General features: G+C 49.2%; 1 protein-coding gene across 10 annotated transcripts in view; it reads right to left on the bottom strand.

The window, feature by feature from the left end:
* MEGF11 (multiple EGF like domains 11) overlaps window positions 1-25,773 on the bottom strand; it is a 373,960-nt gene that overhangs the window by 60,899 nt on the left and 287,288 nt on the right. For all 10 annotated transcript variants that reach the window (XR_009209605.1, XR_009209606.1, XM_032175096.2 and 7 more), the window contains 5 exons: window positions 25,214-25,460; window positions 23,721-23,841; window positions 13,203-13,339; window positions 7,638-7,850; window positions 320-494 (listed from right to left, as the gene is read on the bottom strand). Coding sequence is in view for 8 of the 10 variants with exons in the window: in XM_032175096.2 (XP_032030987.1) it covers window positions 320-494; window positions 7,638-7,850; window positions 13,203-13,339; window positions 23,721-23,841; window positions 25,214-25,460 (893 nt within the window). In the remaining 2 variants the exon portion in view is untranslated. The remainder of the gene's footprint in view (window positions 1-319; window positions 495-7,637; window positions 7,851-13,202; window positions 13,340-23,720; window positions 23,842-25,213; window positions 25,461-25,773) is intronic.

Genomic DNA, 25,773 nt, shown 5'->3' with positions numbered 1-25,773 from the left:
ACTGTCTCTGTACATTGTGGTTTTTCTGATGTAAAAATATTGCGTGCATAAGGATATGGACAGGGAGGAGCTGGGCACAAAGGAAGGCAACCTTCAGAGTTGGGGGTGATGGAAAGACCCCCTTCTCCTATTATTTTTAGTATTACAAACCCTGGCCCTTTGAGAACAGCTTCAGGGGCTCTCCCCTCATGAAGTCTATCTCTGAGGTGGACACAAGGAGGCAGCTGGGTGCAGGGCCACATTCCTGATTGCACCAGGAGGTGAGGGGAACTGGCCCGGTGGGGGTCAGGAAGGCCACGGGAGGCCCCTCCCATCTTACCATGAAGCCCGGAGCACAAGTGCAGCCCCCAGTGATGCTGTGGCAGTCGGCGCCATTCTGACAGGTGCAAGGCAGCTGGCAGCCATCGCCATAGTAGCCAACAGGGCAGGATTCATTGCAGTGGTGACCAGACCAGCCTGGCTGGCAGGTACAAGCTCCAGTTACTGGGTGGCAGCTGCACAGATGAGAGAAGGGTGAGAAGACAGCTCGTTCTGGGAAGCAGCCATGTCCCCGCCCTCTGCCTACCCCACGCCTGGCTTGCCTAGGGTAGCGGGATCAAAGCACCTCTGGGATTAAATTGCTCAATGCCTTTTCTGTTTATCAGAAGATGCCAAGGCCACATGGTCTCATTAGCACCCAGAAGCTGAGGCTCAGGGTGATTATATAACTACCCTGAAGTCAACAGCAAGGAGAAGACAAGAGCAGGATTAGAACACAGGTCTTCTGACTCCCACGCTAGTCTTCTTTATAATTCAGACACATGGAAACCAAAACAGAGAGTGGCCTTTTAGTCCCTTGGCTTATAGACTATGCGGTCCAAGGCTTCATCCATCCGTGACTCACCTAACGTGAATGCCTAGTGTGGGAACAGGATGAGAAGGTGGCAATGATACCCAGTGGCTCTCCATATTGTAGGTGTTCAATGAATGTTGTGCTGAGTGAAAACAAGACTTTGGGCCAGATGTGGCCTCATCTCTCTGGCAATGTCTGCCCTGGAGAGAGCAACCCCAACCTATGCTTTGCCAGGCTCTTTAACAGTGAGCAAGCTCTTCTCCATCCCCTGTTTAGGCTAGAGAAAGGACCATTTGGCTAGAGGCAGGGGATCCCTGGCATGACCTCCAGAGATTAGGGCAACCTCTAGCTGGCAGCCATCTGATCCAATAGCCAATGTCTGTTCATGGTCAGCGGGATGCCAGTTGTAACCATGTGCTGTTTAGAACTCCTGCGGGAGCATAATTGACCTATGGCCCCAGTGCTGAGTCTGAAATCCAGAGGCCACATTTCCCCTGGGCTACTCCCAGCTGGAGCACAGCAGGGATATTAAGGTGGGCACACTCTTGGGAGATCTGGGACTCCTCTGATGATTACCTTGGCTTTAAGATACCCCATCCTGACAAACATTTTTAGAACCGTGCTGTGGGTTAAGACTCTTTCTCCCAACTTTCCTTCCTTCCTTCCTTTCTTCCTCACATGTGATCTGTCAGCTCTCCCAGCCTCCTCAGCTTCCTCCCCACTTTCCCTCACAGATGCTTCCCCTAGTAAACCTCTTGCTCTTGGTATCTGCTTCTGGAGGGGCTCAGACTAACACACCAAAGAAGTGCTGGGTGGTAGAGACAAGCCTTTTAGATTCCTTGTGGCGTTGGCCTCCCTGTTCTGGAGCCCAGCTCCGGAGATAAGGTAAAGAGAAGCATGCCCTGGGCTGGCAGGGGGAAGTCTTGGTTCTGCTAACTTCCATGGGGCCTTGGCGCCTTGCCCCGTTGGACCATTGATGGATCCCCAACACCTGGCTCATATTCACTGCCCTGGTGAATATTTGGAAATGAATACAGCTTCCTCTAAATATAATTATCTTCCATTGATTCTTTATTCTTTTCTGCTGATTTATCATCTGTCTTCTCCACTAGGTTGCAGCTCCATGGGGGAGAGCCGTTTGTCTTGTTCCCTTCTCAGGGCCCAACGGAGTCCCTGGCACACTGGAGGTGCTTAATATATATTTAGAAAATTAATTAATGAGCAAACTAATTGTGTGAAGCCTAGCCAAGCTGTTTCTCTTCTAGGGACCCTGGTTTTCTCACAGAAAATGAGGGGGTGGACAGGAACAGGCAATTCCTGAATAATAAGTGCAAGTAGCTAGTAATCATTTCAGAGAAGTGTTTAGTCTCATTAATCATCAAGTCTAAACAACAATTGGACACCACTTTTCCTCCATCAAAACAGTGAAGTTGCTTTAAAATGCTGGTAAAGATTTCAAAACAATCTGAGGTTACATATCAGGAGACTTAAAAGTATTCAGACTTTGGTCTTGTAATTCCATTTCTAAGACTCTATCCTAAGGAAATAATCATAGTTGTGGAGAAAGATTTATGCACAGAGATGTTCCCTGAAGCATTATTTATAACAGTGGAAAATGGAAGCAATTTAAATAATAATAAATAATATGTGACCAGGCTATTGAGGCACCAGGCACGTTATATATGTATTTCTGATTGTCAAGTAAGCCTGTGAATTAGGTATTTGAGCCTGTATTTCACAGATGGCATTTAGAGGTTATGTGACTTGCCCAAGGTCACATAGCTAAGACAGTGAGTGGCAAAGCTGGGATTCAAACCCAGGTCTGTCTGGCCACATTTTGTCCACTGCCTCATGCCACCTCTCACCACAGGGTATTGGTTAAATGAATTATGACATCCATATGAAGGAATGCTAAGAGATGTATTCAATTGTTTCTCAAAATGTTTAACGATATAAGGTTAAGTGAAATAAGCACTCTGTATACAAAGCCATTTCTATCAATGCTGCATCTGTTGGCTAAATCAAATATTTCAAATATGAAAATATATCAAATCTAAAATATGAAAACAATATAGACACTGACAGATTTACCCCAAAATGGCTTTTGAGCTATCTCTGGATTGAGAAACTGAGTGATGCTAAGTTTTTTCTTTAAATGTCTATGTATTCCCTAACGTACCAAAACTGAGCATCTATTTTATTTATAAACAGATGTAAAGCAATAAAAATTGTAAATATCTAACAAACAAAGAAGAATGGGTGTAAAGGATGAGTGTTCGAAGACTTTCTAACCTTTACAGTTTGAGAAAAATTCCTCTCTGAGCCCCAAGGCACTGGAAGGGGAGACAGCGACCTGCATGGGTATCGTGGGGAAGGCGTGCCCCTTGGTGGCCCTGATGCTCTGCCAGATGGTTTTGGAGCACTCTTCTCTTTAGGTTGGATCTTTCCAAGAGCTTCCTTTGAGGTTTAGGGTTAGCATAGAGAGACTGGCTCAGTCATGGTTGTGGAGACTGACATGCTTGAACCTAGGAATGACCTGGCAGGTCTTGGCTGCAGCCATCAGCTCTGCTGAGCATTGGAGATTCTAAAAGGTCTCAGGCACCTTTCTGCCTCTTCCATCAATAGATCCTTCTGCTGTCTCTGCCTAGCAAATGGTCATGCTGGAGTTCACCCATTACACGCTCGCTCTTTGGTGAGGGTACCACCCTGTGAAAAGCACACTCCACACACAACGAGCTAGCAAATGCTGACCTAAGTACTGTCTGCATTTCCTGCTTTTGATCTCTGCTGCCATCACTTTGGCTGCTGAGGGATATGTTAGGCACTAATTTTACTCTTTAATCTGAGAACCAGAAGGCTCAAAACCAAATCTAAAATCATTCCTTTTTTTTCATATCCCTACAATTCTATTTCTAGAAATGGGATATCTACTTTCTCAATTTGATTACTCGTCTTATAGAAACTCCAAAAGTCCCTTTGAAAAGAGGATGGAGAGTGACAGCTGACTGATCATGACGGAGAGCTGTGATCTCCATGCTTGGAAACTTTGTCCCTCAGCAGAGTGACTTGCACAGCCCCTCTCCCAGGCATCCCTTCTTCCTGGCGGTGGTCCCCATTCTCTTGAGTCACATGGCAGGCCAGGGACTGCTGTTTTTTGGCTCAGGCAGAAGTTACAGTCACTGGTGTTTAGCCTGGTTCCGTTCTCTCTGGTTTTTTCTTTTCTCCCATTTCCCCCAGACATAGATTAATCACAAGTTAATAGGAACCAAAAGCTGAACAATATAGGAATCCTTCCAGAGTGGATTTTTCTGCCTTTCTTTCAGCTGCTATGAGATTTCTATCAATGCTGCATCTGTTGGCTAAATCAAATCTTTCAAAGGTAATACACGATCATGGCTGCTGGAATTAGTCTATGACAACCCAATTGTGGAGGGGACGTTTAAGAGCCCTGACACACAGGTGCTTTCTTTCTCAAGGTTATTCCTGTATAAAGGAGGATGGTTTCTTTGTGTGTGCTACAAAGAATTGATAAAGGGAATGAAGAGTTGGAGAATCTCACCAGCCACTTCTTCCTTGCCAGGGCATGGATTCAATCTCTGTGCAGCAGCCTTGCCAGAAGGGCACAGAGCAGACAGAGGCTGGAGCTGGGTGGCTAGGGCTTTCTTTGGCTGGGGGCTGGGATTACTTTGTCTTCCTGGGAAAGATGCTCAAGACCTTGCACACTGTTGTGGTTGGGGCTTTGTTGTAAGTTCTGCAGAAGGCAGGGAGCTTTGAGGCTAGGCTTCTAGGGATCCCACGTTCCTTCTCTCAGGGAGTTGGGTGGAAGCTTCACTTTCAAAGACCACAGGAAAACATTTCCCCCACTGGGTTGATGAAAGCTGATGGACAGATTGGGAAACTTATGCATAGAGAGGAGAAGGACGTATATCTTATGTGCATATATCAAGTGCCCTTATTACGGACACTTGCTTAGACAGAGATAGGTTTGAGGGCAGGACTCAGAAGTCCCAATCCCCACTCAGTACCTGAACTTTAACTGTCTTAAGATCAGAAGTCACAGAGTCATTCCTTTGCTTTTCTTGAATCTCAAGAGAAGACTCTATAATGGGCTAAAAAAGGCTCATGGGAAGAGAGGGGCTGCCCTCCATCCACATAGGGGAAGAGAGCTGTTTTCTGGTGTCCATAAGAGCAATGAAGTGCAGCATGAGAGAGTTCATTTAGCCCAGAGGCTCTCAACCTCTGGGATTTTTTCCTGCCCTACCCCACCCTGGGACATCCGGCAATGTCTGGAAACATTTCTGATTGTCAGAACTTGGGCAGTGGAAGAAGGGTGCTACTGGCATCTAGTGGGTAGAGGCCAGGGATGCTGCTCAACATTCTACAAAGCACAGGACAGCCCTCCACAACAAAGAATTACCCAGCCCAAAATGTTCATGGTGGCAAGGTTGAGAAACCCTAACCTTAACTGAACAAAAACTTTGTGCCAGGGGCTCAGTCACTGGGCCAGTGTACCAAGGGAAAGGGAGAAATATGTTTTTTTTTTTAAAATAGGGTTGACTTCAGCTAATGGGTAGAACCTCCTAGAGGGATGGGCTGTTTAAGATGAGTTCAGGGACTCCTCTTACTGAAGGCCTACTCTGTGCAGGCACCGTGCAATGCTGAGGCTAGAGGCCACAGGCATGGACAAGCCAGGCTGCTGGTGCCCTCAAGGAGGTGGTGATGCAGACTCAGAGGAGACCAGGCTGGGGAGTAGACTGGTGGGCACACTCAGAGCCCCCACTCTGAAGAACTGCTACTCTCTCCCAGTCCCTGAAACATGATATGTTTTAAAGACAGTAAAGCAAATAATCATCAATATTGGATGGGCTGAGATTAGCGGGAGAGAAGAGGGAGTTCTTTCAGATTAATAATGCATCGAGGACTCCTTCAGAGGAAGGATGAATTATACAGGGCATGGTTGCCCAGGCACAGGAGGAAAACAATAGCCCTTTAATTTGGGGCTTGGTTAGATTTCTGTGGCAGGAGCTCCCTGCATTGGACCCCGGCATCAGCCTTGCTTCCTGTTTGGAGAGGGTCCTCCCTCAGCTTCCCAGCAGGAGCAACAGATCCTGGAATATTAATATTTAGACACATGGAATAGTCTGAGCCACTGCCCAGTCCCCTGACCAGCCATATGCGACTTCTGTAGTTAGTGCCTTGGGGCTCCCACTCTACTCTCCAAACCCAGCCCAGATGCCACCTCTTCTAGGAAGCCTTCCCTGACCAGCATCACATAGTCCTGGGTCACTGTTACTTGGGCACATGTTGGAACCCAGCAGGGCCAGCCACATGTATTTCATCAATTCTAAGATGTACTTCTCCTCTACATTTTCACATCTCTGATATTGGGTATGCTATACAATCAATGTTATGTCATGGTTCAGCTGATAGAATTTTCCTAGTAGTAACCCAAATAAAGCTATGCCTCACTACTAGTATTGTCTTGTATTTGAAGAAATATGGTAGAAGGTGCTCAGTGTTTCCTCCTCATAGCCCAGCCCTGCAGGCGCTCAGTGTTTGTTGAATGAATGACCAAGTGAATGAATGCTCAGGTCATGGACAGGCTAGCTCCACTGGCTCTAGCACCCACTCTGGACAGTCTCCTTCCCGGGCCTTCCACCTCTGCCTCACACCACCCCAGCTGCTCCACTCCAGGGAGGGAGGACCTTTTAGTTTAACTCATAACACTTGCTGAGATGCCTCTGCTTACAGTGAACGAGGCTCCAGAGTGATTTGTGAAAGATCAAAGCCTGGAAACAGAGGGGCCAGGGCTAAATCCTGGCTGTCCCAGTGACAGGGCTGCAAAGCAGAGGGATTCTCGGTCTGCCCTGCAAACAGCAGCAGCACCCATGCCCAGGGTGGCCGGTCTTCCCTGGGTTGTCTGTAGGCCTGAGGGAGAAGGGATGCTCCCCGACCTTTGTCACCCAGATAAGAGGCAACCACAATAAAGGGCTGTGGGGGCATTTATCCAGGGCTGACAGTCTCAATTGTTACCTGGGGCAGTGCCAGCTGGTGCGTGAAGCGGGCAGGGAAGGGAGCTGGGAGTAGTAGCCCAGAACAGCTCTGGCTTCACAGGTTCAGACTCCTTTGGAAGTGGGGGGTAGAGGGACAACTTCTGCCCAGATGTCCCCAAGCCACAAAGGACACAGGGTGCTGGGGAAGGGGCTGGCCCCAAGTTCAGGCCCTGATAAAGGGCTGCCCCTGTTGTTCCCGCTCCTCTACCCTTTCCAGGGCCTGTTGGGATAACCCTTCTTAGGCCCTGGATAGCCCTAGTGATTTTTAAGGTCCCTTCTAGTCCTGACCTTCTGCAGCTCAAGCCTCTACTTCTGCCTAGTGGCCCTGTCTCTGGTTGGATGCCACGCAAGTGGAGGGGAAATATTCTCCAGGACAATGTGCTCAGAGCTTGTGGCACCCGAGCCCTGCCATCCTAGCCTCCAGGGTCACGCAGCTGTGCTCCACCCCACCTCCTTGCTGTCTCCTTGCTCCCATGTGTGGAGTCTCAGACAGGCATGTTTGGAAATGCAGGTAGCCAGGTGTGGTGGACAGAGGTGAGTGATCTGGCTCTAGTCCTGACTGTGGCTATGTGGCCTTGGCTTCCCCTTCTTTTCATCAAAGTGATTCTCAGGGCTCAGTGCTGAGGTCCTAGCCCTTTCCCTACCCTGTCTGGATGTCCGTGCTAGAGGTGGGAGGCCGCATCCTAGCAAGCCTCCTCTCTACCTGAGCACCCCCCGCCCTTGTCCCGGGCTCGCCCATTCCCAGCTCTTACCTGATGGTGTTGTCAGCGTCACAGGGGCAGGGCAGGGTGCAGCCTGGGCCATGCAGGCCCTCCGGGCACAGTCGCTCCTGGCAGCGTGGGCCTTTGTAGCCAGGCTGACACTCGCAGGCACCCGTGGTGGGTGAACACTGCCCCCCATTGTGGCAGTCACAGCGCTGCGAGCACTGGAAGCCGAAGGTCCCAAAGGGGCACTCCTCTTGGCACCTGTGGGAGAGCAGAGTGGGGCTGAGGCTGTGGGCCATGATCCCTCACCTATGCTTCAAGATCCTACAGGACATGGTCCTCCTGGCCATCTGGCCCAGGCCTGGTGTGCTCCACCCTGCTCACAGCCTCCTCCCCTTTTCTCTCTTCTCCTCCAGGAAGTAGTCCACGGTTTAGTTCGCCCCAGTCATTTCTGCCTTTCACGCCAGGTCTCCTCAGTACCCCCAGCAATGAGTTTGTACTACCATATTTTATTGATTCCAAGCCTAATAATTTTTAAAAATTAAAGTTGTGGTGAAATATACAGGTTACGGTTTAAATGTTTCTCTCAAAATTATCATTGAAACTTAACACCCAATGCAATGGTATTAGGAGGTGTCGCCTTTGGGAGTGATTAGGGTATGAATGGATTAGTGCTCTCATAAAAGGGGCTGGAGGGAGCCAGTGAGGTTCCTTTTTTTGTTTTCTTTTCTTTTGGCTCTTCTATTCCTTTTCGCCCTCTGAGGATACAGCCTTCAAGGCACCATTTTGGAAGCAGAGATCGGGGCCCTCATCAGACACCAAACCTGCTGGCCCCTTGATCTTGAACTTCTCAGCCTCCAGAACTGTGAGAATCAATGTCTGTTATTTATAAATTACTCAGTCTTGGGTATTTTGTTATAGCAGCATGAGCAGACTAAGACAGTACACCCCATAGAATTGATTATTTTAACCACATACAGTTTAGTGGCATTAAGCACATTCGCACTGTTATGCCACATCACCACCACCCATCTCCAGAACGTTTCCATCTTCCCAAACTGAAACTCCGCACCCATTAAACAAGAAACCGTTTAGGTAGGTTTAAAAACACCTTGCTTTTTTTGTTTGTTTGTTTGAGATGGAGTCTCACTCTGTCGCCCAGGCTGGAATGGCACGATCTTGCTGCAACCTCCGCCTCCCAGGTTCAAGCCATTCTCCTGCCTCAGCCTCCCGCGTAGCTGGGACTACAGGCGTGCACTGCCACGCCCAGGTAATTTTTGTATTTTTACTAGAGACAGGGTTTCACCATGTTGGCCAGGATGGTCTCAGTCTCTTGACCTCATGATCCGCCTGCCTCGGCCTCCCAAAGTGCTGGGATTACAGGCGTGAGCCACCTTGTTTTTAAAATATATTTTTATATCTCTGAAATTAGGTAAGTCTTGTAATTGGTGACGTGATAGTTTAATTGCCAGTGTTTTTCATTCTTTGCAGCATATGAAACAATGATGCATCTTACAATCAGTGGCACCTTAGATTTGATGAAATGGGGTGATTTTGTTTCTATACAGTATCTCTGGTTTTTGAGCCTTTGGGCAAGGTGTACAGTCTCTCTTGTCCTACTGGGAGACATATCTCCTCCCTGACTGCGGATTTTCCCTCGAGTAGAGGAAGCGTCTTCCTGCATCGGACTATAGAATGCCCTGTGACAAGCGCTATTTTCCCTTCCTTGGAAGAAGGTCCCCTCAGGGTAGGGGCTGAGTCTCTCCCATCAGCCTGTGAGCCCCTAAGGAGGAAGCCTGGGACCCCCTTTGTGTCCTGTGTGTGTCTGGGCTAGTACTTGGAGCTCCCAACATAAGGATAATTATTCAACTTCATTTAACTCACAGCCATGGGTGTGGCTCCTCTGTGGGCGAGTGTGACCCCACTGCTGACCACCTGATTTCCTGAATGTGCCTCAACACCCCTTACCCACCCCTGGGCTCGTTCCCAGGGGATGCAAACTTATTGTCACAGCAACTAGATCCAGATAAGTCAAGGGTTAAACCTGGGGAATAAGGGGTAAAAGAGGGGGACGACTTCTGGCATCCCAAAGACAAATGGAAATGGCCTCTGGGGTTCTGGGATATCTTTGTTCCAGCACTGATTCAACAGTGCGGATAATGGAGAACTAACCTAAAGCTCTGACATCCTCTTCTTTTTCATAAAATGGGACGATACTCACTAAACCTCATCGGGTTCTGTAAGAATTAAATGAGATAATGTGTGTAAACATTTTAGAAAGGCGCCCAGACCATAATTGGGGCTCAATTAGAAAAGTTTGTTATTTTCATTAGTACTCATGTTACCTTATAACAGAGCCCATCTGACCTTCTGGCCTTAAATTCAGGCATGAAAAAGCCCAAAGGGAAAAATTCTAAAATGTTAATAGTAGAGTGGATTTGAGGAGTTAGTGTTTTAATTATCATATGTTTCCATTTTCCAGGTTTTCTGTATATCTTCTACAGTAACCAGAGGGGAAAAGCAATTTAAAAAAAATACAGCTCTAACTTCTTTATTATGTATTTTGGCGGATCGTGGGGGTGGAAGTATTCTTCTACAGACAGGGCAGGGAGATTCTGTGTCTGGGTGACTCAGTTGTCTATGGTGAGGGTGAGTGGCCAGACACTCGTGGATGTGGCAGGGCCAGCTAGCAAGTGTGCGGGGGATGACAGCAGCCGGTGTGTGGGGCACCAGCCTTGGCAACTTGAGACTGGGGTGTCCTTGTCTGTCTTCTGTGCCCTTGTTGCTCTGCGCCCACAAAGACAAGAAGAGGACAGTGACTGGGGTCTGGCTTCCTTCCCAAGAAGATGCCACCAGCTCTCCCCTCTCAGAGCCACTGTGGCAAAGGAGTGATCTGGCAGAATAGTGGGGCAGGAGGGGTCATGATGACAACACCCCTGGGCACCGTATACTGAGGGGCTTCCAGCTGCTCAGGCCCCAGAGCCTGTCCCCAGCCCCTGGAGCAGCAGATATTCTCATCACCCGCACTTTGGAGTTAAGGAGGCTGCCATGAGACAAGTGAGGCAACTGCTCCAAGCTCACGCAGCCTGCATGTGGCTAAGATGACCCCAGATTGTCTTTCTGCAAATCTTGTCATATGTCAGCCAATCTGAGGCCTCATGAAGGGAAAGAGAGCAGAAAAGAGAGGGAAGAAGAAGCAAGAAAGAAGGTGATGTCTGGAGAAGGAATGGAAAGTAGAAGACAGAAGGAGGGGAAAGGAAGGAGGAAAACTGAGGCAGAAGGGGAGGAAAAAGAGCAGGTGAAGACCTGAATAATCACTATCTGAATTGCCAGCCCCTGTTCAGCCTGCAAATGGATTTCTCCAGAAGTCACTGTGCTTTGCTGGCCTCGAATGTCGCAAATGTCAGGTGAAAAAGCTCAAACCAGATACCTCCTGATACCTGTTCCTTTTCAAACATTCCTGCTCCCTCCTGCTGAGCAGGACTGGACAGACCCTGAACCCTAAGCTCCTCTGAAGGGCAATTCCCTAGCCCACTATATTTTTGGGGTGCCTGGATCTACAGCCCCAGAAAAACAATCTGGAAATGAAATATTGACAACCTAATTCATTTACATAATCAGCCTCTTTTTTTTCCCTACTCACAATTTAAACAACTTATTTATTTAGAGATCAAGCAATGACGGCTAATGAATTTTACACAAAGCATGCTAATAACGGGGCCTGCGGAACAGAAGGGTAATCACAGCAGGAATTAGTTTTCTACTTAAACATCCTTCCTTTGCACCATATCAATCTAATGTGTCCGATATTGCCATTAACAACCAGATACATTGCTCAATTAAATTACAAAATGAGCTGCAAAGCCCTCGTTACATTTCGTGTTTAATTTGCACTGGTTTCTGCCTATCCGGGGAGGCCTGCATTATTACATCCACTCAACTTTAATATGCTCGTGATGATTTGGGGTGGGTTAATGCAGCTGTCGCCTACGAAATTAATGGAGGCAATTTTACAAAATATTAAACACCAGGCAGCCAGTTTAGGTGAGAAGCCCAAACGCTGCCTGGCCTCCTATTGAACTCTCCTGTGGTTGATTGGCAAAGCTTGCTGGAGGGCCCCTTGGCTTTAGGGGTTCCTCTCTGCCCAGGATCACGGACCAGGCTCCAACAAGCAGAGAGATTTTGGATTATTTCTCCGTTTGGCACATGTTGACAGGGAAAATTGAGAGCACCAATGAACTAGGGTCTACTGGTGTGGAGTCCAGCCGGCTAGAACCCTGGGCCTGCTCATTTCCAACAACAAGCGGGCGGTTTGCACTCTCATGAGAAAGTGGACTGACAAAGGAGTCCTGTGCTGGCTTGAGGGTCTTCCTGATTCCAGTCCATACTGGCTCATCCTGAGCATTTCCTTATTTGGGGAGATGGTGAGGATGGGAACATGCACTCAATGTTTCAGCCCTCCCTCCCATGGGTCAGGGAGGGATGGATCCCCAGATGCCACACCCCACGTTCTATGCTGGGGAAACTCACGTTGATGAACACTGGCTCACAAAGAGATCAGATCTGGCTTAAAAGACTTCCAGCCGGAGGCAAATACGCCCAAGGTTAATGGACAATCTCTTTTTCTGGACATCACTAAGGATTTGGGGCTGATTCTAGTGAGAGCTGGAGGAGCCCCGATTATGTCTATCAGAAATGGAGGGATTCATTTGTTAACTCAGCCTCCATCCGGGCTTCCTGATGTCACCCAGGCAGGGAATAATGAAAAATGTTTCCTCATTTTGTCTGAGAAGAGTATAAAATCCAGGAGCCAGAAATGAAACATGGATCCCCACAGAACCAGGCATGGGGTGTGGGGGCTGCCTCTGTACAGCCCTTCTCTGCCTGAAGAGACCCATGTGGTCAAGAGTGAGAGGGAGGAGACGTGGCCCGGGTTCTGTGGGTTTCAAATATCTTTTTCCAGCTCCCAATCTCCTCACCATCACACACGCCGGTTGCCGTTTCTCCCTTTTCCTCTGCACCTGCCCTGTCATCATGGCCTCCTTCTTCCAGCTGTGGCACGTGTGCACATATGGCAATTCCCCAGTTCTGTGTTTTTTTGATTATCCACTCTGCAAGTCTGGTTTCATTCCAGGACATTGGCAGCCTCCTTCAGTCTGCTCTTAAGCCACAGGCCTTCAGAGGATGCCAACTGATGCCAGTATCCTTTTGGTGGAACCCAAATTAGGACTAAAAATCCCCTTCCAGAAGAAATCGTGCAAAATGTATGAAGTGATTTTGCACTCTCAGCTTCCTTGGATTATCTGTGCCATTGCCTCCCTCTACGAGTACAGAGTAGAGAGTAGGGGCAGGTGCTCACCTCCTTCCCTCAGGTTAGCCCATGCAAATTCAGGGCTTGGGCCACTAGGCTAGAGAAGAGGGTGTCTCTGCAGGCCGAGGGTGAGGAGGGAACAGGTGCCAACTCTCCCTGGCAGGAGAGCTCAGAGTGCTTTCTGAGGAAGGAACTGGAAGGCTGGCAGAGAGAGGGCTGGGCTATGAGCTGTTCTCTGCAAGGCTCCTGTGAATAATATGAGTAAAATGGACAGCAAAGATAACAGTTAACACTATCCTTACCTGTCCCCCATGTATCCAGCTGTACAGTGGCACTGTCCAGTCACGTGGTCACACTGCCCTCCATGGTGGCAAGGACAATCCTGGCTGCAGTTCTGGCCAAATGTCCCTGGTGGGCAGGGCTGGGCACACACTACTCCCTGAAAGAAAGGTGGGAAGACATGCATGGTGGTGCTCCAGAAATGCGAAACTTTCCTGGGAATGGTGCAGCTGCTGTGGCTCCAGGGACCACCCAACTTCCCAGAAGAAGTTCAGACAGCTGGACACCAGGGCTCCAAAGCCCTCCTCTTAGAGATGGGAGATGGGAGACTGAGGCCAACTTGCTCATCAAATTATTAAACACAATTTAGGAACTGCCTATTGCATACGAGGTGCTGTGTTAGACACTAGGGGTGATTTGACTTGATTCCTGTCCTCCTAGTCTACCGCAGAGAGAGCCAAAAAAACCGCCAAGTACAAGGCACTAAGTACTCTCACATGGGCACACAGTGAAGCACTGAGGAGACGCAAGGAAGGAGGCTGAGTAAACATGCTGGTATGGAGACGTGCACTTTGCTCAGCTGCTTTCTCAAACCCAGCTGACATGAGAGTCAAAGGGGTATAGGTATAAACCCACAAGGATCCAGGCGTGGTGGCTCACGCTTGTAATCCCAGCACTTTGGGAGGCCGAGGCGGGTGGATCACGAGGTCAGGAGATCGAGACCACGGTGAAACCCCATCTCTACTAAAAATACAAAAAATTAGCCGGGCGAGGTGGCGGACGCCTGTAGTCCCGGCTACTCGGAGAGGCTGAGGCAGGAGAATGGCGTGAACCCGGGAGGCGGAGCTTGCAGTGAGCCGAGATTGCGCCACTGCACTCCAGCCTGGGTGACAGAGCAAGATTCCGTCTCAAAAAAAAAAAAAAAAAAAAAAAACCCACAAGGAAAAGAGGAATAGGAGACAAAGGATGTCACACACTGGAAGATGGAAAAGCAGGTGGAGGAGCGATAACTGCTTTGGTTTCTGCTTCCTGAGCAATGTTAAGTGCCTGCAAAGGGAGTATCACAATGCTGGATGATGAAGTCCTTTGTAACCTCAAAAAGCTCAGGAATCGGAGACACTGGGACTCTCTGAAGGTGAAGGTGCAGGTATAATCAAAACAGGACTGTTTGAAAGTTTATAAAATAAGGAATTAGACCCCCAATCTCTGCCCCCACCTTGAATAGCAGCCAGGTGAATTGTCCAAGTCTTTCAGAGAGGTTGGTGTCACAGGCTGTGGACAAGGGACACAGGCACAGACGAAGGTGGAGGTGGAACTCTCCTGCTGCTCTCTTCCCTGCTGTGCTCCTAAAGGCTGACTGCCGGACTGAACTCCCTGTGGCAGGAGGTTGGAGGGTTCCTTTCTAGGGACACTGAGGAGCTCAAGAGAAATGACCTAAAGATATTGATAGCTGAGGGTCCCATCAGTCAACACGCCTGACATCTCCCTCCACCCCCAGGTGTCCAATGAGCTTTTCTGGGGCTCACTGTAAAACAGGAACAGATGGCCAAAGATCACCAGATATTTGAAATAGGCCCTCACATGAAAGAGAAACACTGAAATAAACAAATAGACAACAGGAACACAGAGGAAATAGGAACCATGCCTAGAGCAAGGAAAACCTAAAAAAAGAAGGAAAAAAGCCTCTATCATAATTAAAATGAACATGCTCAGCTAGCTATAAGAAAATATTGCACCTATGAAAGAATAGAGTGCTATAAAAGAGGATATCCAGAGCATAGGAAAGAGGTCTTGAAAATTAAAAATAAAATGGCGGAAATTAAAATGTTGCAATAGAAGAGCCAAAAGATAAAGTTGAGGAAATCTATAAAGTACACCAGAGAGAGAGAGAGAGAGACAAAAATAGAGAGAGAGAGATGAGATTAAAAATATAGAGAAAATATAATGAAATTAGAGGACCAGTTCAGGTGGTCTGGCATCTAATTAACAGGAGTTCCAGACAGTAGAACAGAGAAAATAGAGGTAAGTAAATTAATGGAAAATATAATAAAAAGAAATTTCCCAGAATGGAAGGATGGAGAACGTGGGTTTCTGAACTGAAAAGGCCTACAAAGTCTCTATCAAAAATATAAAACAAGACCCACATCAAGGCATGTTATCGTAAACTTTTATATCTCTGTGGATAAAGAAATGATGTTCACAGTTTTTAGAAAGAGGAAAACAGCCTAGGTGTGGTGGCTCATGCCTATAATTCTAGCACTTTGGGAGGCTGAGGCGGGAGGATCTCTTGAGCCCAGGAGTTGGAGACCAGCCTAGGCAACAAAGCAAGATCTCATCTCTACAAAAACAAATAAAAGTGAAAATACAAACAGGAAAACAAACATACAAAAATCAGGAATCAAAAGGTTTTAGACTTCTTAACTAGAAGCCAGAAGACAATGGAGCAATGCCTTAAAAATCCAGAGGAAAAAAATCATTTCCAACTTAGAATTCTACACCCAACTAAACTAACACTCAAGCAGGGGACTCAATAAAGACATTTTCAGATTTGAACAGCCTCAAAAAGTTAACCTTCCATAAACACTTTCTAAGAAAGCTATTGGAGGATTTGTTTTCCATCAAAAAGAATTACCCAAGAAAGCTGGGCATGGTGGCTCACGCCTGTAATCCCAACACTTTGGGAGGCTGAGGTGGGTGGATCACCTGAGGCTCCAGACCAGCCTGACCAACATGGAGAAATCCCATCTCTAATAAAAATACAAAATTAACCGGGCATGGTGGCACATGCCTGTAATCCCAGCTACTGGGGAGGCTGAGGCAGGAGAATCGCTTGAACCTGGGAGGTGGAGGTTGCAGTGAGCCAAGATCACACAGCTGGACTCCAGCCTGGGCAACAAGAACGAAACTCTGTCTCAAAAAAAAAAAAAAAAAAAAAAAAATTACCCAAGAAAAAGAAAGGCATGATTCCAGGAACTAGGGACTCCAACAGAAGACAGAGGTGAAAGGAATCCCAGGACAGCAGTGAAAGGAAGCCCCAGATGACAGCTATGCTGCAGGCCTGGAGAGCAAAGAGTTAAAGAGTTCAGACTGGAACAGAAGATGCAGGCTTCTAAGAAACTTGCCTCAAAAACAAAACAAAAGCAAAAACTGGAGAGACTTCTAATGGGTCTGACCTTATTGAGAGGAGTTTGAGAGCTCTGTCAGAGAGTTCAGGATAAATTAGTAACAATACACATGTATATTAACATAAATATTAAAAAATAATTTAACCAAACTGGACATGGTGCCACCTGTCTGTAGTCCCAGCTACTGAGGAGGCTGAGGCAGGAGGATCACTTGAGCCCAGGAGTTCAAGGCTGCAGTGAGCTATGATTGTGCCTGTGAATAGCCACTGCCCTCCAGCCTGGGTGACACAGCCAAATCCTGTGTCTTAAAACTTTTTAAAATGATTTAACCACAAATTGTAACATAACTTCACCGGGAGGGTGGGAGAGGGGTTGATTGTGTTTGTATGTCAGAGCTGAATCTTATTCTACGGCAGAAAGTCAATGAATTCAATGACTGTCTAAAATGGAAAAGTCAAGAAACGGCTATAAAGCATGTTATGTAGAAAAATGGAGGGAAATGCCAGAAGAAATATCTAAAAGATTTGAAAGTAGCTGCCTTTAGGGAGTAGGATTTGTAAATGGAGCAGGGGACTCCCCCCACCCCCACCCCCTGTATTAGCCTTGTGGTATTATGTAACTTAAAATTACATGCATGAGTCTTAGGTTTTTAACAGATCTGAGCCTGCTCTTGTCTCCTGCTGCCCTTCCAGCCCCGTGCACACCCGACAGTCATTTCTCTTATGGAGATCAAGGATGTTCCTCCAATTAATTAATCAATTAGTTCGACACACAATTATTAAGCACCAATAATCACCAACCCTGCAGAAGCTAGTTTATTCAGGAAAATTGTGCCAGACCAGAGTCATCTTTCAAGATCATCCAGTTTATTTGTAATGAGTTAAATAGGAGGCCATTCAGCTCAGACTGTCCTCCACACACAAGTCAGAAGTAGGGGGGCTAAGAGGAGGGGCTGAGGTGGGAGGGGAGGGGGGAGTGAGGGGCAAAAGCAGCCGAGGACAGTGTGAGAAAAGGGGAGAGAAGAGTCACTCAGGCCAGGTGCGGTGGCTCATGCCTGCAATCTCAGCACTTTGGGACGTCAAGGCAGGTGAATCATTTGAGGTCAGGAGTTCAAGACCAGCCTGGCCAGCGTGGTGAAACCCCCATCTCTAGTAAAGTACAAAAATTAGGCGTGATGGCAGGTGCTTGTAATCCCAGCTACTCGGGAGGCTGAGGCAGGACAATCACTTGAACCTGGGAGGCGGAGGTTGCAGTGAGCCAAGATTGTGCCACTGCACTCCAGCCTGGGCAACACAGTGAGACTCCATCTCAAAAAAAAAGAAAAGAAAAAAAGAAGTCACTCAGAGTGGGGGTCCTTCTTCCTCCTGGAGGTGTGGGGGTACTCCAGGCATGGCAGGGGCCTTTCTCAGTGCACATTATAAGTTCTAGGTATTCAAGAGGGAGGAGAAGTCTTTCTGGCTTCTATCTGACTCAGTCTTCTACAGTCCCGGGCTGGATAAGGACACTCTTGGAAAAACTTTTTTTTTTTTTTTTTTTTTTTGAGACGGAGTTTTGCTCTTGTTGCCTGGGCTGGAGTACAATGGCGTGATCTCGGCTCATGGCAACCTCCACCTCCCGAGTTCAAGCGATGATCCCGTCTCAGCCTCCTGAGTAGCTGGAATTACAGGTGCCCGCCACTACGCCCAGCTAATTTTTGGTATTTTTAGTAGAGATGGGGTTTCACCATGTTGGCCAGGCTGGTCTTGAACTCTTGACCTCAGGTGATCCACCTGCCTCAGCCTCCCAAAGTGCTGGGATTACAGGCAAGAGCCACTGCGCCCAGCCAAAAAAAACTTTTTTTTTTTTTTTTCTAAGAGATGGGGTCTCACTCTGTCATCCAGGCTGAAGTGCAGTGGTGCCGTCCCAGCTCACTGTAACCTTGAACCTCTGGGCTCAAGTGATCCTCCCATCTCAGCCTTCTCAGGAGCTGGGACTGCAGGCTCATGCCACCACATCTGGCCAGGTTCCTGTCCTTTTTAGTGCTTCTCAGACACAACCAGTGCTCTTTGAGTTCAGTAGAGAAGTCTGGTACATAGAATGCATCCTTCTGGCATTCCCTAGGGAAATCAAGCATCCTTGAGACTTTTTGGTGAAGTGGGTGAGCACCTCTTTCAGCCCCCGCTCAGGATTCCCAAACTGCAGGCATCCAAGCCCGCCGAATCTCTAGTCCTCTTCCCTGGTTTGAGCTCCCGGGGCCTGAGAGAATTTGATATCTTGGAGGTCCTGTTGCCTGGTGTGGTGGGAAGAGCACTGGGTTCAAAGTCATGATTTGGGCTCAGATCCCAGCTCTGCCTCCTCCCAGATAGGTGAGCTAGGATAAGTCAGGTGATCATTCTGAGCCTTAATTTTCTCATCTATAAAATGGGAGTAGTAACTCCTAGTCTTCCAGGTGGTTATAAAGACGAAGTGAGATTAGAGTTGTGAAGGAACCTAGTATAGTGCCTTAAACAGGGGGCACTTAATAGTAATTGAACCAAGTTGACACCTGATGAGGTGGCACATGGTGGGAGCCCCATGTAACCTGAGACTGAGAAGAGTAGAAGAGAACCGTAGAAGTCATCACCCACTGCTGGCTGGAAGAACAGCCTTTTGGGGAGAGGCAGGGGGAGAGAGCAGCCAGAGAAGTCAGCTTAGGGGAGGGCTATGGCCTGTGGTTTCTCTCCTGCTGCTATGAGCTGAAGTGTACCCCTTCAACATTCCTTTTTTTTTTTTTTTTGAGATGGAGTCTCTCTCTGTTGCCCAGGCTGGAGTGCAATGACGTGATCTCATCTCACTGCAACCTCCACCTCCCAGGTTCAAGCACTCTGCCTCAGCCTCCTGAGGAGCTGGGATTACAAGCATGTGCCATCACACCCAGCTAATTTTTGTTTTTAGTAGAGACTGGGTTTCATCATGTTGGCCAGGCTGGTCTTGAACTCCTGACCTCAGGTGATCCACCCACCTCGGCCTCCCAAAGTGCTGGGATTACAGGCATGAGCCACTGCACCCGGCCAACATTCCTATGCTGAAGTTTTAACCTCCAGTACCTCAGAATGTGACTGTATTTGGAAATAGGACCTTTACATAGGTAATCAAGTTAAGATGAGGTCATATGGGTGGGCCCTCATCCAACATGACTCATGTCCTTACAAGAAGAGACAGACCCAGAAAAAAGACGACATAGAGACACAGGGAGAAGATGGCCATCTACAAGCCAAGGAAAGAGGCTCAGAAGGAACCAACCCTGCCAACACCTTGATCTTGGACTTCCAGCCTTCAGAACTGTGAGAATCAATTTCTGTTGTTCAAGCCACCTAGTCTGTGGCACTTTGTTTTGGCAGCCTCAGCAGATTCATGTACTTGCCCTGTGGTCAATTGAGTGTGTATCTCCAATTGTAGTGGGATCTTGGACTGCTGTGGCATCTAGAAGGTTGGACATGGGGTAAGGTGATATTTTCTGTTCCTCTCAGAACTGGTTAGACCAAATGGCTTTGTCAAAATCTGGAAAACAGTTGCACTTTAAGAGGATCTTGGTGGCTGGGTGCAGTGGCTCACGCCTGTAATCCCAGCAATTTGGGAGGGCAGATTACAAGGTCAGGAGATCGAGACCATCCTGGCTAACACGGTGAAACCCTGTCTCTACTAAAAATACAAAAAATTAGCTGGGCGTGGTGGCGGGTGCCTGTAGTCCCAGCTACTTGGGAGGCTGAGGCAGGAGAATGGCATGAACCTGGGAGGCAGAGCTTGCAGTGAGCCGAGATCACGCCACTGCACTCCAGCCTGGGCAACAGAGTGAGACTCCATCTCAAAAAAAAAAAAAAAAAAGAGGATCTTGGCTAAGTGGAACATAAAAAGAGAAGGGGCCAAGATGGTGAAAGGACTTAAGGCCATGCCAGCTCTCCCGGAGGGGAGGCAACTCAGCCTCACCAAGCATCTGAAGGCATTTCTAATGATCAGTGATGCTCCAGGGTGGCATGGACAATGAGCTGTGGTTGGTGTGGGTACTGTGAAGGTGATCCAGGCCACAGGCTGGGAAGTGGGGCTCCATGAATCTTCCTTCTCAAACCTGAGCATCTGTGATGCTAGGCCTCGGCCCCAAAACCTCTCTCTCTCTCTCTTTTTTTTTTTTTTGAGATGGAGTCTTGCTCTGTCGCCCAGGCTAGAGTGCAATGGCACAATCTTAGCTCACTGCAACCTCTACCTCCTGGTTTCAAGCGATTCTCCTGCCTCAGCCTCCGAATAGCTGGGATTACAGGTGCCCACCACCATGTCTGGCTGATTTTTTGTATTTTTAGTAGAGATAGGGTTTCACCATGCAAAACCTCTCTTTGGCCCTCCAGGATAACTGGTCCTATTTCCCAGCTCCTCAGCCTCCTCTCTTCCAGTCTTTGTGTGTGTGTATGTAGGCACACACACACTGTATCCAGTCCCCAACATAAGACTGCGAACTCCTAAGGGTGGGGGATGTCAATCCTATTTCCTCCTGCCTCTCTGTCTCTAGTGCCCACTCACATGAAACTACTCAGACCTGGTTTCTCTTTGAAAGGTCTCAGAGCCCAGAAAAAGAGGGGAAACAATTCCCCAGGCTCTTTGCAAAGACCCCTCCTGAAGCAGGCTTCATGTTGGGCTAGCAGAATATCCTGTGGGCATGCTTAGGGCCTGGTGGCCAGGAATCTCTGAGGAGGGGCCTGGAGGGCCAGAGTTCCTGGCAGCTCCTCTCTCCAGGTCCACACAATGGCCTGGGTCTTTGGGGAGGTGCATGGTATGAATAAGCAATCTCTATATCCCTGAGTTGGAAAATGTGTGGTTGAAGTCACATAGGGCCATTGGGAAGTCAGGCAATGGAAGATGCTAAAGTGGGGAGCCTTCTCCCCAGTATCCATTCCTTGGTCCCAGCTCTCCCTGGAAGGAGCCTCAGGCATGAGTGCAACTTCATTATATGGTGACTCTGCATGCGCAAGGGGTATTAATAATTCATACAAATCTGCAAGTTAAATGCTATGTCAAAAATAGAAATGCAATTGTCTACAATAAAATTAAAAACATAAAGTCCTCAAATCCAAAGGCTTCTGTCGACAGAGTTTCCTGTCATCTGGAAAAACAAACCTCTTGCTGTGCTGGGGAGAAATACAATCCCTCCATGTGTTTGCTTCTCACCTTCCCCCTCTTCAACCACCGGAGCCTCAGCAGTGTCTCCAGAGAGGCCTTTATAGGCAAAGGGATGCTGTGTGCTTGTTCTGCCCGCCACATCCTGATACAACCTCTCTGCTGCAGCTGGGCCTCTGAGGACCCAGCCTGCTGGGTGGATTTCTGAAAGCTGGTTGGAGATGAGAGGGTCTTTCCAGAGACTGGTTCAGGGTGGAAGAAATGGGCAGGTATGGGAGAGGTGGTGGAAGTCCCTTTTTCTTCCTCAGAGGAGGCAGACAGATGGACAGACAGACATCAAGGGCTGGGAGTCAGAAGACTTGGATTCTAGCTCCACCTCACTCCTAACCACCAGTGTGGTCTTGAACAGCTCCCTTACCCTCTCTGAGCCTTAGCTTCTTCATCTGAGAAAGGAAGGTATTGACGGACCAGTGGGATTCAAATCTCGCAAAGCTGGGAAACCCTATTTTTATGTGAAATCTTACCTAGAGCACCTCAATATAGAAACTAGATTAAAATGGAGAGGTGGGGGTGGTGTGGGCACCAGAGTCCTGATGATTAGGCTCCTGCCCTCACTCTCCCTCAAGAAACCCTAGGGTTCTGTGAAACACAGAAGGAAATCCTACGGTCTCGATCAGTTCTTTCCAAATGCAGACCTGCAGACAGGACTGGCTGCCTCAGAACCAACTGAGGAGCTTATTAAAAACAGATCCCCCGGTCCCAGGAGGTCACAGATGCAGCCTGGGAATCTGTATTTTAACCCCCCACCACCCCCTTATCAGCTCTGGTATGTAGTCAGGTTTGGATACTGTGGGACCAAGTGGTCCCCAAGGTCCTTTCCTGCCCTAAAAAAATTCTGACAAGACTGTGCCTGCATCGATGGACCCTGCAGGTGTCCTCCCATCTGTCCCTGTGACCTCTGCATTCACAGCCTCCTAAAATATCCTGCTTCTGCTCAGCAGCCCTTTCCTCTCTGGCTTTGCAAAGCCTCAGGCCCCAGGGGAGGTGGCGGACTGTGTCGCTGAGCTTCCCCTGAAACGGAGCATGTTACTGGAGAGTCAGAGGCAGGGACGCAGCCCAGGAAGGTCAGCTTCAGCTGACTCACTGCCTCTAAGGGCTTGGTCTGCGGGGGAGGCACTGACAGGCAGGGTGTGTTGGCTAAAAGGAGGCTTGTGGAGGGTCTGTGGCACCCAGGGATAGAAATCAAGCCATCGTAGAGGGCTTCAGAGTTTGCAAAAGACTTTGGACACACACAGCCTCACATGAGCCAGCCTCCAACCATGGCAGCTGGGCAGGGCAGGGCTCACTGTTGTTATATCAGTTTTGTACTTGGGGGAAGGGAAGTAATTGAGGCTTTTTTCAGGGTCAACATTGGCTGTGAGACCTGAATTTAGGCCCATGAGGTTACAAATCTTATCCTCCTTTCCCACAATGGTTTTTCCCAGACATGAGACTTGGGCTGCTTCAGCTACATCAGAATCACCTGCAGTACCTGTTAAAATACAGATTCTGGGGCCCACGGAATCAGAATGTGTGTGTGTGTGCAAGCGCAGGGGGCGAAGTTAGATAAATTCAGGTCATCCATACCTGCTGTTTCTCCTCTTTTCCCAGCCTTTTCTGCCACCTCTGGCCCAGGGCCCATGGCAGCTGATGTGGGTGCTCACGCCGAAAGACAGAACTAATCTTACAAGAATAATTCAATTTCTTTGCACACGAGAGACCACAGGCTCAGAGAGGTGAGTAACTTGCTTCAGGCCACGCAGCACTTAGAGATGGCAGACCTGGGATTCAAAGCTGTGTCCGCGGCACCACTGGCAGTGTTTAGTGATGCCCTATGGCGATAAATAGGAGGGAGGGTATTCAGAGTGGGAGAAGAATTCAGCTTTTTTTTTTTTCTTTGACAGAGTCTCACTCTGTCACCCAGGCTAGAGTGCAGCAAATTGATCTTGGCTGCGACCTCTTCCCCCTGGTTCAAATTATTCTTGTGCCTTAGCCTCCTGAGTAGCTGGGATTACAGATGTATGACACAATGCCTGGCTAATTTTTGTGTTTTTAGTAGAGATGGGGCTTCGCCATGTTGGCCAGGCTGGTCTCAAACTCCTGACCTCAAGTGGTCTGCAGGCCTTGGCCTCCCAAAGTGCTGGGATTACAGTCATGAGCACCACGCCCGGCCAGTTTAGCCTTTTAAGGTGTGAGTGAGTGACGAAGGCTCAGCCCTCCAGTGCCCCACCCAGATCCTTTGGGCCCACCTACCGTCCAGCCTGGGGGGCAGGCACACTCGCCAGTGATGTGGTGGCAGGTGCCCCCATTCTGGCAGGGGCAGCGCAGCTCACAGTGAGCTCCATGGCTCCCAGGAGGGCACAGCTCCTCGCAGCTGCATGGAGAAGCAGAGATGTTAGACACAGCAGCATTCAGATCAGGTGGCAGGGCCCTAGTGCTCCAGGGTTCCCTAGGAATTCCTTCACAGTCAATGGATCTGTATTAGGCACAGCATCAGCTGAGCTGCAGTCCTGCTCCCTGCCAGGAGGGGGAAGCAGGGCGCAGACTGAATACATTGGAATGTAGGGTGCCTGGGCAAATACTTGTGGGATGACTTAAGTGTTCTTAGTGTAAAGAAGAGTATTCTGGGGAGGAGGATGAGGAAGCCTTCCCGAGGAGGAAGACATTTTACTTGGGCCTTAAAGGTGAAGTTAATTTCACCAGGAGAATGGAAGGAAGGGCATGCCAGGCCAAAGTCATTGCATTAATGAAGGCACCGAGAAGTGCTCATGGATCCCATCTTCAAGGATCCGCCTAGATTCAGAGCAGGGAAGAATCTGGAGCACATTCCTTCCAGGCTCAGGAAGGCTCCCAGCCCCCATGACAGGCTCATGTGCAGGGACTGAGTGCTGTTGAAGGGTGGGGCAGGATTTGCACAGGGTCTTGGTCTTGGGCCTTCATCCAATGGCCCTGGCCTCTAGCTCACTAGGACTTGGGAGGTGGCCAGACATCGGGGTAGGGAACACCCTCAATCAACAACGTCTCTGTGGTCAGAGTCCTTGGCCATCCCTCAGGATCTAGGCTGTTGGAGAGGCCACAGATCCTGCTACAGGGTTGGGAGGAGAACTTCAATCTTGCCTCTGAGGAGGTCTCAGCTAAGCAGTCTTGTAGGTCTCCTGTCAATACTACTCTCCGGGGAACTGGAATGAGGGGCTGTTTGGTGTCTGGGGAGAGAAAGTAGGGGAGAGGAACAGGCGGAGTAATCCTTCCAAATCTGTACATGGTATCTGCCCAGGACCCTCACCTCTCTCCGTCCCAAATGCCCTAGAAGGGAAGGCCCCAGGTGAGCAGCATCATATGGGTAAGGTCAGAAGAGACTTCCAAGATAAGGGCTATCTCTGCCAGGAAGGGCCTCCTGGGAGGGTTTTAGGGAGTGCCCACTCGGGCAGTCTCAGGAAGGACCAGTCAACGCGGTCCTGGAAGGAAGGAATCTGAGACCTGTGTGGGTGAGGCCTGGGCATTTAGACTCACAGGAGATTTCACAGCCAAGACTATCCCGACCCTCCTGGTCCCACCACCCAGCCCACCCACAAGGAGCCCAGGGCTGGGCGTGCAGCTGCGGTGAGGGCAGCCACTCCAGGCCCCGCCCCAGCCCCTCCACTCCCTCCACCCTCCCCACCCAGGCACCCTCCAAGTCCCGCCCCTCCAGGTCCCGCCCCTTCAGGCCCCCCCCCCGCCCCCGCTCCAGGCCCTGCCGCGGGACTCACTAGACGCCGGTGTAGCCAGGCGCGCAGAGGCACTCGCCGGTGCGGGGGTCGCAGCTGGCACCGTGTTGGCACTGGCATGGCAGCTGGCATCCCTTGCCGTGGGTGCCAGGCGCGCAGAGCTCCTCGCAGCGCCATCCACGGAAGCCGGCGGCGCACACGCAGGCGCCTGTGATGGGGTTACACAGGGCGCCGTTCTGGCACTGGCACCGGTTGCTGCAGTGGGGCCCCCAGTGGTCGCTGTCGCAGCCTGCAAGAGACGGGGCAGTCAGGGATCAGGAGCCCTGCAGGCTCTCCTTGGGGCAGGGGCCAGGAACCAAGGCCCATGCGGCATTCCCATCTTTGCAGCGCTCCTCCCTGGACAGGTGGCATCAAGGGTGCCTGGGTGGAAGCTTTGGTGCCTCATAACCTGCATCAGTTCTTCCACCAAGCCATGCAAATAGTCACACAGGCTAAGAAGGGCAGAGCGTTTGTTTCCTCAAGGCAGCTTCAGAACCCATCTCCTGGTCCGGCCATTCTCTTCCAACCAAATGGCTGCCCTAAACCCCCCTCTCCTTTATTGA

This window comes from Hylobates moloch, unplaced genomic scaffold (genome assembly GCF_009828535.3).
Source record: "Hylobates moloch isolate HMO894 unplaced genomic scaffold, HMol_V3 SCAFFOLD_14, whole genome shotgun sequence".
NCBI lineage: Eukaryota > Metazoa > Chordata > Mammalia > Primates > Hylobatidae > Hylobates > Hylobates moloch.
The sequence above is the reverse complement of the archived record's forward strand: the minus strand, read 5'-3'. Positions and strand labels throughout refer to the sequence as shown.